Source organism: Chrysochloris asiatica, unplaced genomic scaffold (genome assembly GCF_000296735.1).
Source record: "Chrysochloris asiatica unplaced genomic scaffold, ChrAsi1.0 scaffold00079, whole genome shotgun sequence".
Taxonomy (NCBI): domain Eukaryota; kingdom Metazoa; phylum Chordata; class Mammalia; order Afrosoricida; family Chrysochloridae; genus Chrysochloris; species Chrysochloris asiatica.
In genome coordinates, this window is record NW_006408597.1 from 757334 (window position 1) to 769592 (window position 12259).

A 12259-nucleotide genomic window follows, 5' to 3' on the forward strand; every position below is an offset into this window, starting at 1 on the left:
GGACTAAGAGCTGGTGGCCAGGAACAAACTTATAGAATGTGCCCTTTGGAGATGTAAATTATTATATATGCCTGAGTGGTTTTTTTTGTTCGTGTGTTTTTTAAAAAGCTAAAGTGGATAGATGGAAATACTGTAACTGATGGTACATGGAAGGGATTATAATCAGTATAATGAAACAAGGTGTATGATTTGTTGAATGTAAAACTGATGATCTGCCCTGTAAACTTTCACTCAATCCACAATAAAAACCTTAAATAAAAAAAAAAAAATAATAAAGAGCCTACCTGGGCAGACACGTTGAGGAGGCCAGATGACATGCCTTCTGATTCTGGGTATGTCAACTCCACAGCAAACTCAAATCCCAATGGGAGATAGCCAGTCATAAAGAAGCTGAAGGTCAGATCACAGAAACAAGGTGATGGAGAACTCCCAGAACAAGACAGTGGAAGTCTCCCTCCTCCATACCACTTCCTTTCTTGTTTCCTGTTTTCCCACCAAGACATGCCAGTGCCTTGAAACATCTGGTCATCCACAACATGGCCATTCCAAGGAAAGGGAGTCCCCAGAAGCCAAGTGTAGGCCTTGTGCTCGGGGGGTCTCTGGGGTTCCCTGCTTCTACATCTAGCCATCAGTGACTGGCAGGATCAGCATATACAAAAGGGATAGAATACTTGATGTATTCAGGCCTCAGTTGAGACGCTTCTGTGTCGTGGGTACACAGGTCCTGTGCTGGGAGTTGGAAGCCCTTAGGTGTTATGGATTGAACTGTGTCCCCCTAAAAGTGTGTGCTGTGAACCCTAACCTCTGTGCCCTGGTTATAATCCCATTCAAGAATGGGTTGTCTTGATTACATTCATGAGAGTGAAAGAAGCAGAGATGCGGGAGGAGAGATGGGAAGGCATATGAAAATTACCCAGGATCTCAGAGAAAGAAGGCCTTCCTCCAGAGCCAACAGAGAGACAGCCTTCCCCTAGAACCTCCTAAACCATGAGAAAATACATTTCTCTTTGTTAAAAAACACCCACTTGTGGAAAGGCAACTGTTTTTTGTGCTTCCTCATACAACAGGGTTAGAAAATTCTCACGTCCTACATCGGCACCACCACACTTCTTGCTTTCTTTATATATGTTATCACTCACTCACTCACTCCTTCCAACAACTCTGTGAGGCAGGCACTCTTGTCCTCATGTCCAGATGGGGAAACTGAGACTCAGAGAGATTAAGTGGCATCCCTGGAGTCTAACAGAGAGCCAGCAGCAGAAATAAGACTGGGGCATAAAGTTTCTGATTGCGAGACCAGACAAAACCCTCTAAACACCCTTAACCTCCTGGAAGTCTGTCTTTTCTTCATGCTTCAGTCCATCCCAACAATGGGGGTGGCCCTGTAAGCACTAGGCTACCTTTTGAAGTGTCACACATAAACAAGACTCCTTAGGCCCCATTTCTTCATCTCCAGAGGTCAGTGAAAGGGTTAATATTGCTTCCTAAAATGTTGGCAACTCGAGGAGCAATAGAATGGTGTTTTCCACTTAAACAGGTGAATAATAAAACTTACCCCAACATGCCGGCTGTGATGAACACTATCCACAGGTGTCCCAGGTTCAAGGTGAAGGTATAGACCACCATTCCCACCAGAGTCATGATATATACCACCAAGGTTGTCTCCCTACAAGTAGAGGCAAAGATGTTGAATCACACTGTCCTGGCTTTCACAGCATCATTCATTGACTCATTTTCCAAGTATCTATAGGGTATCTGCTCAGAATCAAATTCTCTGCTGTGTGCTGGGATTTCTGCCCTCATAGAACTTTCTGTCCAAGGGTGTGATGGACACTGAACCAAATGATCACACAAATGACTACTGGATTGTTTTGTGGTCAATGCTACAAAGAGAAGGACCAGGAGAACGTAAAGCCATATTGCTGTATGTATTGCTATATGTTCCAGCAGAACCCACTCAACCAGACCAAGCTGCCCTTGACTTATATACACACAAGATGGGCACAACCTTGTCCTCCCATGCCCACCCCCATGTGACATCAAGACAAACACCAGCTGTGCTCTGTTGGCATAAAGTGCAAGACCATCCCAGAAGCCACCTGACTCTGCTTTGCTTTGTCCCAAGACCCCACGACAAGGCTGAGCAGTGATCTTGTACTCTGTCATCTGTGAGTTTTTCCTGTTGCCACTTGCAGAAGCCCAGATGAACTTTTCCTGTTGAGTCCCAATTCTTCTGCCTCAGAAAACAGCCTGCCCTGGCCTGTGACAGTTCCCTTTCTTGGTCCCTCCAGAAGTACTACCAGCAAAGCCCTGGTTTCTCCTCCAGCCGCTCCCTTGCATGTGTCCCTCATGTACTTCTCTGCCCACACTGTCCGCTCTGGACTCTGCGGCTGGCCTGACTCCTCTGTCTGCAATCAGACCCTCACACTGCTTACTGCAGAGCACAGGGTCTGGGCTGCAGGACTCAGAAGACAAAGGTTCAAAGCCAGGAGCATGGTGGGAACACCAGGAGAGGGACACTGGTTATATTGAATGAACACCTGCATTTATTGGGTGCCAAAAATGACGTGAAGCACTTTCTAGGCATGTATTATTTTTGGAAATCTTTACAAAAGCCCTGCAAGAAGTATATGGCGATCCCCAATTTTACAAGTGAGCAAAAGGAGGCACAGAGCACTAAGTTCGTTGTCCAAAGTCGCTATTTGAGTAAGTAGCAGAGCTGGGAATTGAACCCTGTGCTCTTCTATTACTGCACACAGGAACAGCACTGCACTATGTGGCTGCATCTTTGGAAAAGCTCAAGGGCCGAGTATACAAAGGATGCCCTTCCCACCCTGTGGTCCAGAGCAACCGCTGTGGCTAGAAGGGTTCCCTTTTCCCTCCATCCTACGTTCTTTCTATCTGTACCTACCTGGTAGAAAAGAGCTTCACTTCACAAACACCAATCTTTCTCAGTGACTCCACAAGCTTGCCAGATGCTGGTCTATTTTAGTTACAGCTCTTCAACTACTGACCAGTTTAGAAAACTGAAGGATAACCCCAGCTATCTATAAAAGGACCTCACCACCCAATTTCTAGCTTCCAGATCAAACTGGACAAATCTGGGACCCTTAGGAAGCAAGAAGACCCTGGGTGGTACAATAGTTAATGGTTCGAGTTCAATCAGAGGAACCTCAGAAGAAATGCTTGGCTAGCTACTTCAAAATCAGTCACTGAAAAACCTATTGAGCACAGTGCTGCTTGGATACACATGATGCTAACATGAGTTGGAATCGACTCAACAGCAACTGCTTTGTTTGTTGTTTAGAATGAAAACTGACATCAAAATCACAGATCTCGGGGCTCTCTCATCCTGCCAAGAGCTGTCCTCTTAAGTGCTGGTGTTTCAGGCTGACTGCTGGATTTAGACATCAAATGGTACTGAAAAGTGGTGATTTAGGACAAGCATTTTCTAATTCATCTGAATCCTCTGGCTACTCACATTCCAGCCCAGTCAACATTCCAATCCCCCCTTCTCCTGCTACAGAACAAGTCCGGGAGAAAGAGTCAGTGCTGTTCCCTGGTTAGAGAGGGGCCAGTCCTCACTGCCCGCATATCTGGCCACCACAGTCAACTACAGAGAGCAGAGACTAGACGGCGGCCAGGCTCCACCAGGGGAATTAAGCAAGGTCAGGCACCTCGTCCTTGTGCTAAGCGAGGCAGTCACAGCCCCGAGAATGGCCTCAATTGGCCTTTGATTAGGGTGGCCTGAGTGAGACCTGGTCTGACCAGGGCCTCACAGAAGTGGGTCTGTGTGGCGGAGAACAGGTCTGCCACTGTGTGTCGCCTCCAGACACTGGGAACTTTGGAGGCATTGACAAAGCAGCCTGAAATGCCACTCCACCCTAGAGCAGGCCAACCCTGGCAGCTGCCCTGACAGCCAGTGTTAACCGAGCACCCAATGCATGTGGAGCACTGGAAAAAACACAACACGAAGGGACGGATGTTAGGTCTCTGGTCTCCAGAGCCATGCTCTGCAAAGTGGCTGCTGAATGCAGGCACCTAGGTCACTTTGTACAAATGCAGTTTCTCCTGCTGAAATGGGCACCCATGTCGGTGGGGACCAAAATCTGCATTTCTAATAAGAATGCCTAGACTATCCTGGCATACGAGAAGATCTTAGAATTTGTATTGATCAGTCAGATCAAAGCATAGCACAATATTTGCCAACAAGATATAGGCAATTACAAGATTGAACAACAAACAAAAAAAATAAAATAAAATAACCCACCAGATGCCGTTAGGGAAGACACAGGGAGAAGTGTGAGGGTTAAAGGCAATAGAGGTAAATACTGTTATCTACGGTGGTGGTGGTGTGCCGTGGAGTCGGTTCTGACCCATACTGACCCTGCATAGGGCTTCCGAGGCTGTAAATCTTTATGGGAACAGAAAGCCTCATCTTTCTCCCGTGGAACTGCTGGTCGTTTCGAACTACTGTACTTGAGGTTAGTAGCCTGACTTGGAACCACTACGCTACCAGAGCTCTTTACTGTTACAGTCTATACAGTCCTACAGTAACAGAGATCTACAGGTAGATGCATGGAGAGACACACAAGCTGAATGGGTGTGGAAGGAGGAATACACCCACAAATACATAGCAGTTTGACAGAAGGTATCTATCTGTACATGGGTATTTATCTTTGCTGCTAATACATCCATGAATGTTTGGCAGCATACAGGGGTAAAGTCATGAAAACTTTGGTATTACCAAACACCTTGAGGGAAGGAGTTACTGAGCCTTGGGGACACACCTTTGGCATAACACAGTTCACAAAGACAATGTGCTACATCCTACTTTGATGGTCTTAAAAATGCATCAACAGCTATCTAAGGTGCAACTATTGGTCTCTCCCTGTCCGGAGGAAAGAAAAGTGATGAAAATTGAAGACATTTGGAAACAATTAGTCCAGTGGACTAATGGACAATAGGAACGTCAGTGTCCACAACCCTGAGACCAGAACTACTAGATGGTATCCGGTATCCAGCTACTACTTCCAACTGCTGGGCAAAGTGAGAGCAAAGAAACACAAGGAGAATGTGGGGTGAATGGTGTTACATTGAGGGATTGCAGTCATTGAGGTGAAACGAAGTGCATGATTTATTGAAGGTAAAACCTTCACTCATTTCACAATAAAAAGTTAGAAAACAAACAGGTGCCATCGAGTCAATTGCAACTCACAGTGACCACGTGTGTCAGAGTAGGACAGCGCTCCAAAGAGTTTTCAATTGCTGATTCTTGAGCAATAGATCACCAGAGTAGGACAGCGCTCCGAAGAGTTTTCAATTGCTGAGTTTTGAGAAATAGATCACCAGAGTAGGACAGCGCTCCAAAGAGTTTTCAATTGCTGAGTTTTGAGAAATAGATCACCAGAGTAGGACAGCGCTCCAAAGAGTTTTCAATTGCTGAGTTTTGAGAAATAGATCACCACGTCTTTCTTCTGAGGCACCTCTGACTGTACTCAAACCTCCAGCCTTTCAGTATGATTAACTACTTGCACTATCTAGAACATCATTGTTGGTGGTAAGTGCCATTGAGTAGATTCCAACTTATAGCAGCATCTGTACAGCATTTCTGAGGAGTGGCTGGTATGTGGGTTTGGACCACCAACTTTTCAGTTAGCAGTTCAGTGCTTATCCTACAATGTTACTCCAGGACCCCAACTGCAAGAGAATACACTACAGACTAGACTAACCACAGAGTACTTTGGTTGATCCCACAGCATCTAAGATGGAGCTATGGGAACAGGGCAGTGAAGTTAACCTCCTCATCTCCACAGTTTGAAGCTTCCACAAACTTTCCAACTGTGGACATTTATTTTAATTTCTCCTTCATCTGCCCCACTCACAAAGCTACTTGGGGTGGGGGAGGACAGCTCCCACTGAGAGCTTGTAGGGCAGGTATTATTTCTCCCATTTTATAAAGGCTCAGAGAAGATGACTTTGAACTGCCAGCAAGACCACTTAGACCCCATCCCCAGCTCCCACACACAAACACTTGGATCTGTACTGTCAGTTAAAAACATTGGTCCCCCAATATCCACTCCCAGAGGAATAGCCACTTACTTGTAGGTTTTGGATTTATCCAGCCAGATACCTGAGATCATAGCTCCAAGCATCCCTGCAAGCACGATGGTTAAGCCAATTCTTCCAGCATTGACTTCTTGCCCCTGGGAAAAATCACAGTCCCAGAGATCACCCTGCTGACTGCTAGACACTGGACAGAATGTAGTCACCATGGGAGAAGCAGCCAAGGCAAGTCACCTGGGCTCCAGCTCAGCCAATCAGAGTACAATGACATGTAAAGGACTGCTAATGAGGAGAAAATCCCAGAAGAGTTGCTCCTCCCACTTTACTACAGTACCAGATGTGCATGATGGTACTGGATGCTGGGGTGACAGGGTGGATTCTATCCTTAGAAGCCCTTTTAGATAGCTTTACATTTTTGATCCTTACAGCAACACTCCTCTTGTATTTATCACTATTACCATTTCACAGATGGGGAAACTGAAATATGTATGTTTAAATATTCCATTCTCAGGTTCTTTTGAGCTGGCTGAAAGAACAGACAGAAAACATTTATATATGCTTTTAGAATAAGCCAGGCACCAGGATGAGGATTTTACATCACTATCTCATTTCATCCTCACAAGTCCTCACCGGAAGGTTAGGATTTTGCATTCCCACTCTACAGATGAAGAAACTGAGGCACAGGGAGATTAACCTACTAGCCCAAGGTTACATAGTATTAAATGCAGAGCTAGAATTTGAACCTGTCGAGCTTCAAAACTGGAACACTGAGTCCTAATCGCCCACCACTTCTGCAAGCACGAGCTCCTCAAGGGAAACCCCTGCTGTTGAATGCACTCTGACTCATGAGGTCTCACCTGCAGAGCAGGACTGCACCCCACTGGGGTTTCAAGCCTATGACCTTTGGGAAGAAAAGGACTTTCTTTAAGGAGTTTCTCCTGGTGAGTCTGAACTGCCAACCTTTTGGTTAGTAATTGAGCACTTAACCATTTGCACCATCTAGGGGATCCACAAAAGCCTAGTTCTTTCAAGAGGGTTGGACCTTGGTTTTCCTTACTCCACGATCCTTAATACCTCATCCCAACAGTCAAAATTAAACCGTACCTATAACTTACAAAAATTTCATACATGACTTTATGCACAGATTTACCTACTGTGCTGCCAGACCCTGTGCTATATATATTACACAGGTACACACATGATATTTTTTACTTTCTAATCCTAAAAAGCACCTTGCCATTATGCTTCCTTTGCAGAAGAGGAAATAAGATGCTCAGAGGCACTCCGTAGGGTGCCACCCTCATAGTTCAGCACCACCAGAGGTGAGGCTGAGAGACCCAGGACCATCACCCTCCATGTCATCATGCCACCCTGCCAGAGTTAATCACAGAGAAAGACTTGGAAATCACATGACCTCCGAGCCCAGCACATCTGAGGGACTCCCTTACCGGGTAGTGAAAGATCACCATGCGATTCAGGAGAGTGGACAAGGCATAAAATGCACCGACATTCAGACCTGAAGGAGGGAGGGAGAAACACAGCATTAGGGTGAGCCTGTTGCTAACTCCTCCCCTGAGTGGTTCAGAAAGTCAGGTCTCAGTACCACTATTGCTGTGCATGGTATCCTCAAAGGACAATCCAGGGAGGTATGATGCTACTCTGCAGTTTCCCTCAAAGACATACTTGAAAACAATCAATCGTTGCCATTTTTGACCTTTTCTTGGCCAAATACCTCTGCCCTTTGAGCTTTTAGCCCTGCCCTGGAAACAACTCCTCTGTAGGGTTAGAATCGTCCACATCTCTCTACATCTTCTCACCCATGAGTCACAAATGGTTAAATGCTGAGCTACTCACTGAAAGGTTGGCAGACTGAAGCCATCCAGAGGTACCTTAGAAGAAAGTCCTGGTGATCTGCTTCCAAAAGATCACGACCCAAACCCATAGAGCACAGTTCTACTCTGCACATGGGGGGGTCACCATGGGTCAGATTCACAATCGACCTGTTGTAACTGGTTTGGTTTTAGGTTTCATGGGTCAGTGAGATTACCAATCCCCTCAAACTCCTCCTGAGGACCCTTGTCCTCTTTTCACACCACTCCAAACCTCTGACTTCTGACTCCTAAAGCCATTTTTTCTAAAGGTAGATTCTCACCTTTCCCCTGACTCCTCCTTCAACTTTCTTTTCTGGTTCAATGTCACACAAAAATATATATTTGAGAACAGAAGAGACCCTAAAGGGCATCTAGTGAACTTTCTCTACTCACCAATTCAGTCAACAAAGAAATGGAGTGCCTAGAATGTACCATGAGAACCTGTGTCTTCAGAGAATGAGGCCATTTGGCTAAAGCCACACAGTAAGTTAAAAGCATCTAGAACCAGAGGAGAAAGGACACCCAGGACTCCATTTAATAGTAGTAACAACAATAATAATGGCAGTATACACATTTATGTATTAGACACTGTTCTAAACACATTACAACACCAACAACTCTAAAGGTAGATCTATTCATATCACCTCATTTTATGTTGTTGTTGTTGTTGTTATTGGGTGACATTTAGTTGGCACCAACTCATAGCAACCTTATGTACAACAGAACGAAACACTGCCTGGTCCCCCACCAACCTCAAAATCGTTGCTAAGCCTGAGTCCATTGCTGCCACCACTGTACTAATCCATCTAGTTGGGGGTCTTCTTCTTATTCTCCCACCCTCCACTTTACCAAATACGATATCCTTCTCCAAGTATGAGAGACCAAGTCTGGCCATCCTGGCTTCTAAGGAACATTCTGGTTCTACTTCTTCCAACACAGATTGGCTTATTCTTTTGGAAGTCCATGGTACCTTTAATATTCTATTCCAACACCATAACTCAAATGCATTAATTCATTTACAGTCTTCCTTATTAGTGAATATACATCCAACTTTCACATGCTTATGAGGTTACTGAAAATACCCTGGCTTGGATCAGTCACACCTTAGTCCTCAAACTGATATCTTTGCCCTTCAACACTTTAAAGAAGTCTTGTACAGCAGACTTGCCTAATGCAATACATCATTTGATTTCTTGACTGCTACTTCCATGAATTTTGATGATTGACCTGTACAGATTGAAATCTTTGACTTTATTTTTTTCTCCATTTATATGGATGTTGTTTATTGGTCCAGTGGTGAGGACTTTTGTTTTCTTTACATTGAGATGCAACCCATACCAAAGTCTATGGTCTTTGATCTTCAACAGTAATTATTTTAAGTCCTCTTCACTTTTAGCAAGCAAGGTTGCATCATCTGCATATCACAGGTTGGTGAGTCTTCTTCCAATTCTGATACCACATTTTTCTTCATTTAATTCAGTTTCTCAGATTATATGCTCAGCATACAGATTGAATAAGTATGGTGATAGAATATAACCCTGGCACACACTTTTCCTAATTTTAAACCATTCAGTGTTCCCACGTTCTGTTCAAACAACTGCTTCTTGGTCTGTGTACAGGTTCCTCATGAGCACAATTAAGTGTTCTGGAATACTCATTCTCTGCAATGTTGCCCATATTTTGTCATTATCCACATAATCAAAAGCTTTTGCATAGTCAATAAAGCACAGATAAACATCTTTCTGGTATTCTCTACTTTCAGGCAAGATCCATTTGATGTCAGCAATGATATCCCTCATTCCATGTCCTCTTCTAAATGCAGCTTGAACCTCTGAAAGTTCTCTGTCAATGTTTGCTTGCAGCCATTTCTGTACTACCTTTAGTAAAAATTTACTTTCATGGGATATCAAAGATACTGTCCGATGATTTCTGCATTCAGTTGGGTCACCTCTCTTTGGAATGGGAACAAATATGGATCTCTTCTGAACAGTTTACCACGTAGTTGTCTTTCAAATTTCTTGGCATAGATGAGTGAAAGTCTCCATGCCACATGAGTTCATTGAAAGATTTCAATTTATATTCCATCTATTCCTGGTGTCTTAGTCTTTGCCAATGTCTTCAATGCACCTTGGAATTCTTTCTTCAGGATCATTGGCTCTTGATCATATGTTACCTCTTGAAGTGGTTGAACATCAACCATTTCTTCTTGGTACAGTGACTCTGTATTCCAACTTCTTTCGATGCTTTCTGCATCATTCAACATTTTGCCCATAAAAACCTTCAATATTTCAAGTTGAGGCTTGAATTTTTCCTTCAGTTCCCTCAGTTTGAGAAATGCTGAGCGTGTTTTTCCTTTTTGGTTTTCTAACTCCAGGTCTTTGCACATTTCATTATAATACTTGACTTTGTCTTCTTGAGTTGACCTTTGGAATTTCTGCTCAGCTCTTTTAACTTCCTCATTTCTTCCATTAGCTTTAGCACCTCTCCCCTGGAGAACAAGTTTCAGAGTCTTTTCTGACATCCTTTGTGGTCTTTTCCTTCTTTCTTGCCCTCTTAATGACCTTTTGCTTTCTTCCTGTATGATGTTCTTGATGTCATCCCACAATTCTTTTGGTCTTCGGTCGGTCTTCAGTGTCTAATGTATCAATCTGTTCTTGAATTTATCTTTAAATTTGGGTGGGATATGTTCAAGGTCTTATTTTGGCTCTCATGGGTTTGTTTGCATTTTCTTCAGCTTCCTGAATTTGCATATGAGCAATTAATGATCAGCTCCACAATCTGCCCCAGGCCTTGTTTTGGCTGATGTTATGGAGCTTTTCAACCATCTATTACCACAGATGTAGTCAATTTGATTTCTGTGTATTCTATCTGGTGAGGTCCATGTGTGTAGTCATCTTTTATGTTGTTTAAAAAAGGTATGTGCAATGAAGAAATCATTGGTCTTGCATTCTGTAATGCAATCTCCAGCATCGTTTGTATCACCAAGGCCATATTTTCCAACAATTGATCCTCTTTGCCGCCAACCTTTGCATTCCAATCATTAGTAATGATCAATACATCTTGATTGCATGTTTGGTCAATTTCAGACTGAAGAAGTTGGTAGAATTCTTAAATTCTGTCATTATTGGCTTTAGTGGTTGGTGCATATATTGGAATAATAATGTTATTAACTGGTTTTCCTTGTAGGCATATGGATATTATCTTATTACATACAGCATTGTACTTTAAGACAGATCTTGAAATTTTCTTTTTGGTGATGAATGTGACACCATTCCTCTTCAATCTGTCATTCCTGGCATAGTAAACCATGTGATCATCTAATTCAAAATGGCAACTACCCATCCATTTCAGCTCACTAATGCCTAGGGTATGGATCTTTATGTGATCCATTTCATTTTTGACAATTTCCAATTTTCCTAGATTTATATTTCAAAGATTCTATGTTTTGATTATTAATGGATGTTTGCAGCTGTTTCTCTTGATTTTGAGTTGTGCTCCATCAGCAAATGAAGTTCCTGAAGGCTTTATTCCATTCGCATCATCATGGTCAACTCCACTTTGAGGAAGCAGCTCTTCCCCAGTTGTATTTTGAGTGCCTTCCAACCTGAGGGGCTCATCTTCCAGCAGTGTATCTGATAATGTTCTGGTGCTCTTCGTCATGTTTTAACATTCAATATTCTGGGATGAGAGTATTCCACTACTGTTCATAAGGTTTTTAGTGATTAAAGATTCAGAAGTAGTCTGTCTCTCCTCCTTCCTACTCTGTCTACATCTAGAAGCTCAGCTGAAACCTGTCTACCATAGGTGACCCTGCTGGTATTTAAAGTACCTGTGGCATAGCTTGCAGAATCACAGTAACACACAAGCCACCACAGTATGACAAACTGACAGACGAATGGTAGACCCCATTTTATAGATGAGGATAAATATACATGGAAGCAAAAAGTTTGCCAGAGTTCACTCTGCCATGCCTATCAGCGGTCTTCAACAGATCATTGAGGCTCAGAAGACAAGCACAGGCACACTTGATACAGCTCTACTTAGGAGGGCTTAAGACTGGACATAAGAGATGCTGGCAGACAAACGCCAGACATTGTTCTGCCAGGGAGCCAGCCCAGAAGCACCAACCAATACAATGGTTCACAGAACCAACCAGAAGCCAATCTGGTTGTATCCTTGTCATGCACAAGGAGGAGTTTCATGCTTGTAACAACTCTAGAAGCATAACTCCCAGGGGCCCCATGAAAGGCTGTAGCTGTTGCTGTTAAGTGCTGTCAAGTTGGTTCTGACTCATAGTGGCCCTGTATAGGTTTTCTGAAGAG

At 43.5% G+C, this 12259-nt stretch overlaps 1 protein-coding gene across 1 annotated transcript in view; it reads right to left on the minus strand.

The window, feature by feature from the left end:
• The window catches only part of FLVCR2 (feline leukemia virus subgroup C cellular receptor family, member 2), a 121402-nt gene that overhangs the window by 7595 nt on the left and 101548 nt on the right, over nt 1–12259 (minus strand). Inside the window, exons 4-7 of the mRNA XM_006865603.1 lie at nt 7515–7582; nt 6103–6206; nt 1556–1666; nt 285–390 (exon numbers count right to left, since the gene is read on the minus strand). Of these exons, the coding sequence (XP_006865665.1) occupies nt 285–390; nt 1556–1666; nt 6103–6206; nt 7515–7582 (389 nt within the window). The remainder of the gene's footprint in view (nt 1–284; nt 391–1555; nt 1667–6102; nt 6207–7514; nt 7583–12259) is intronic.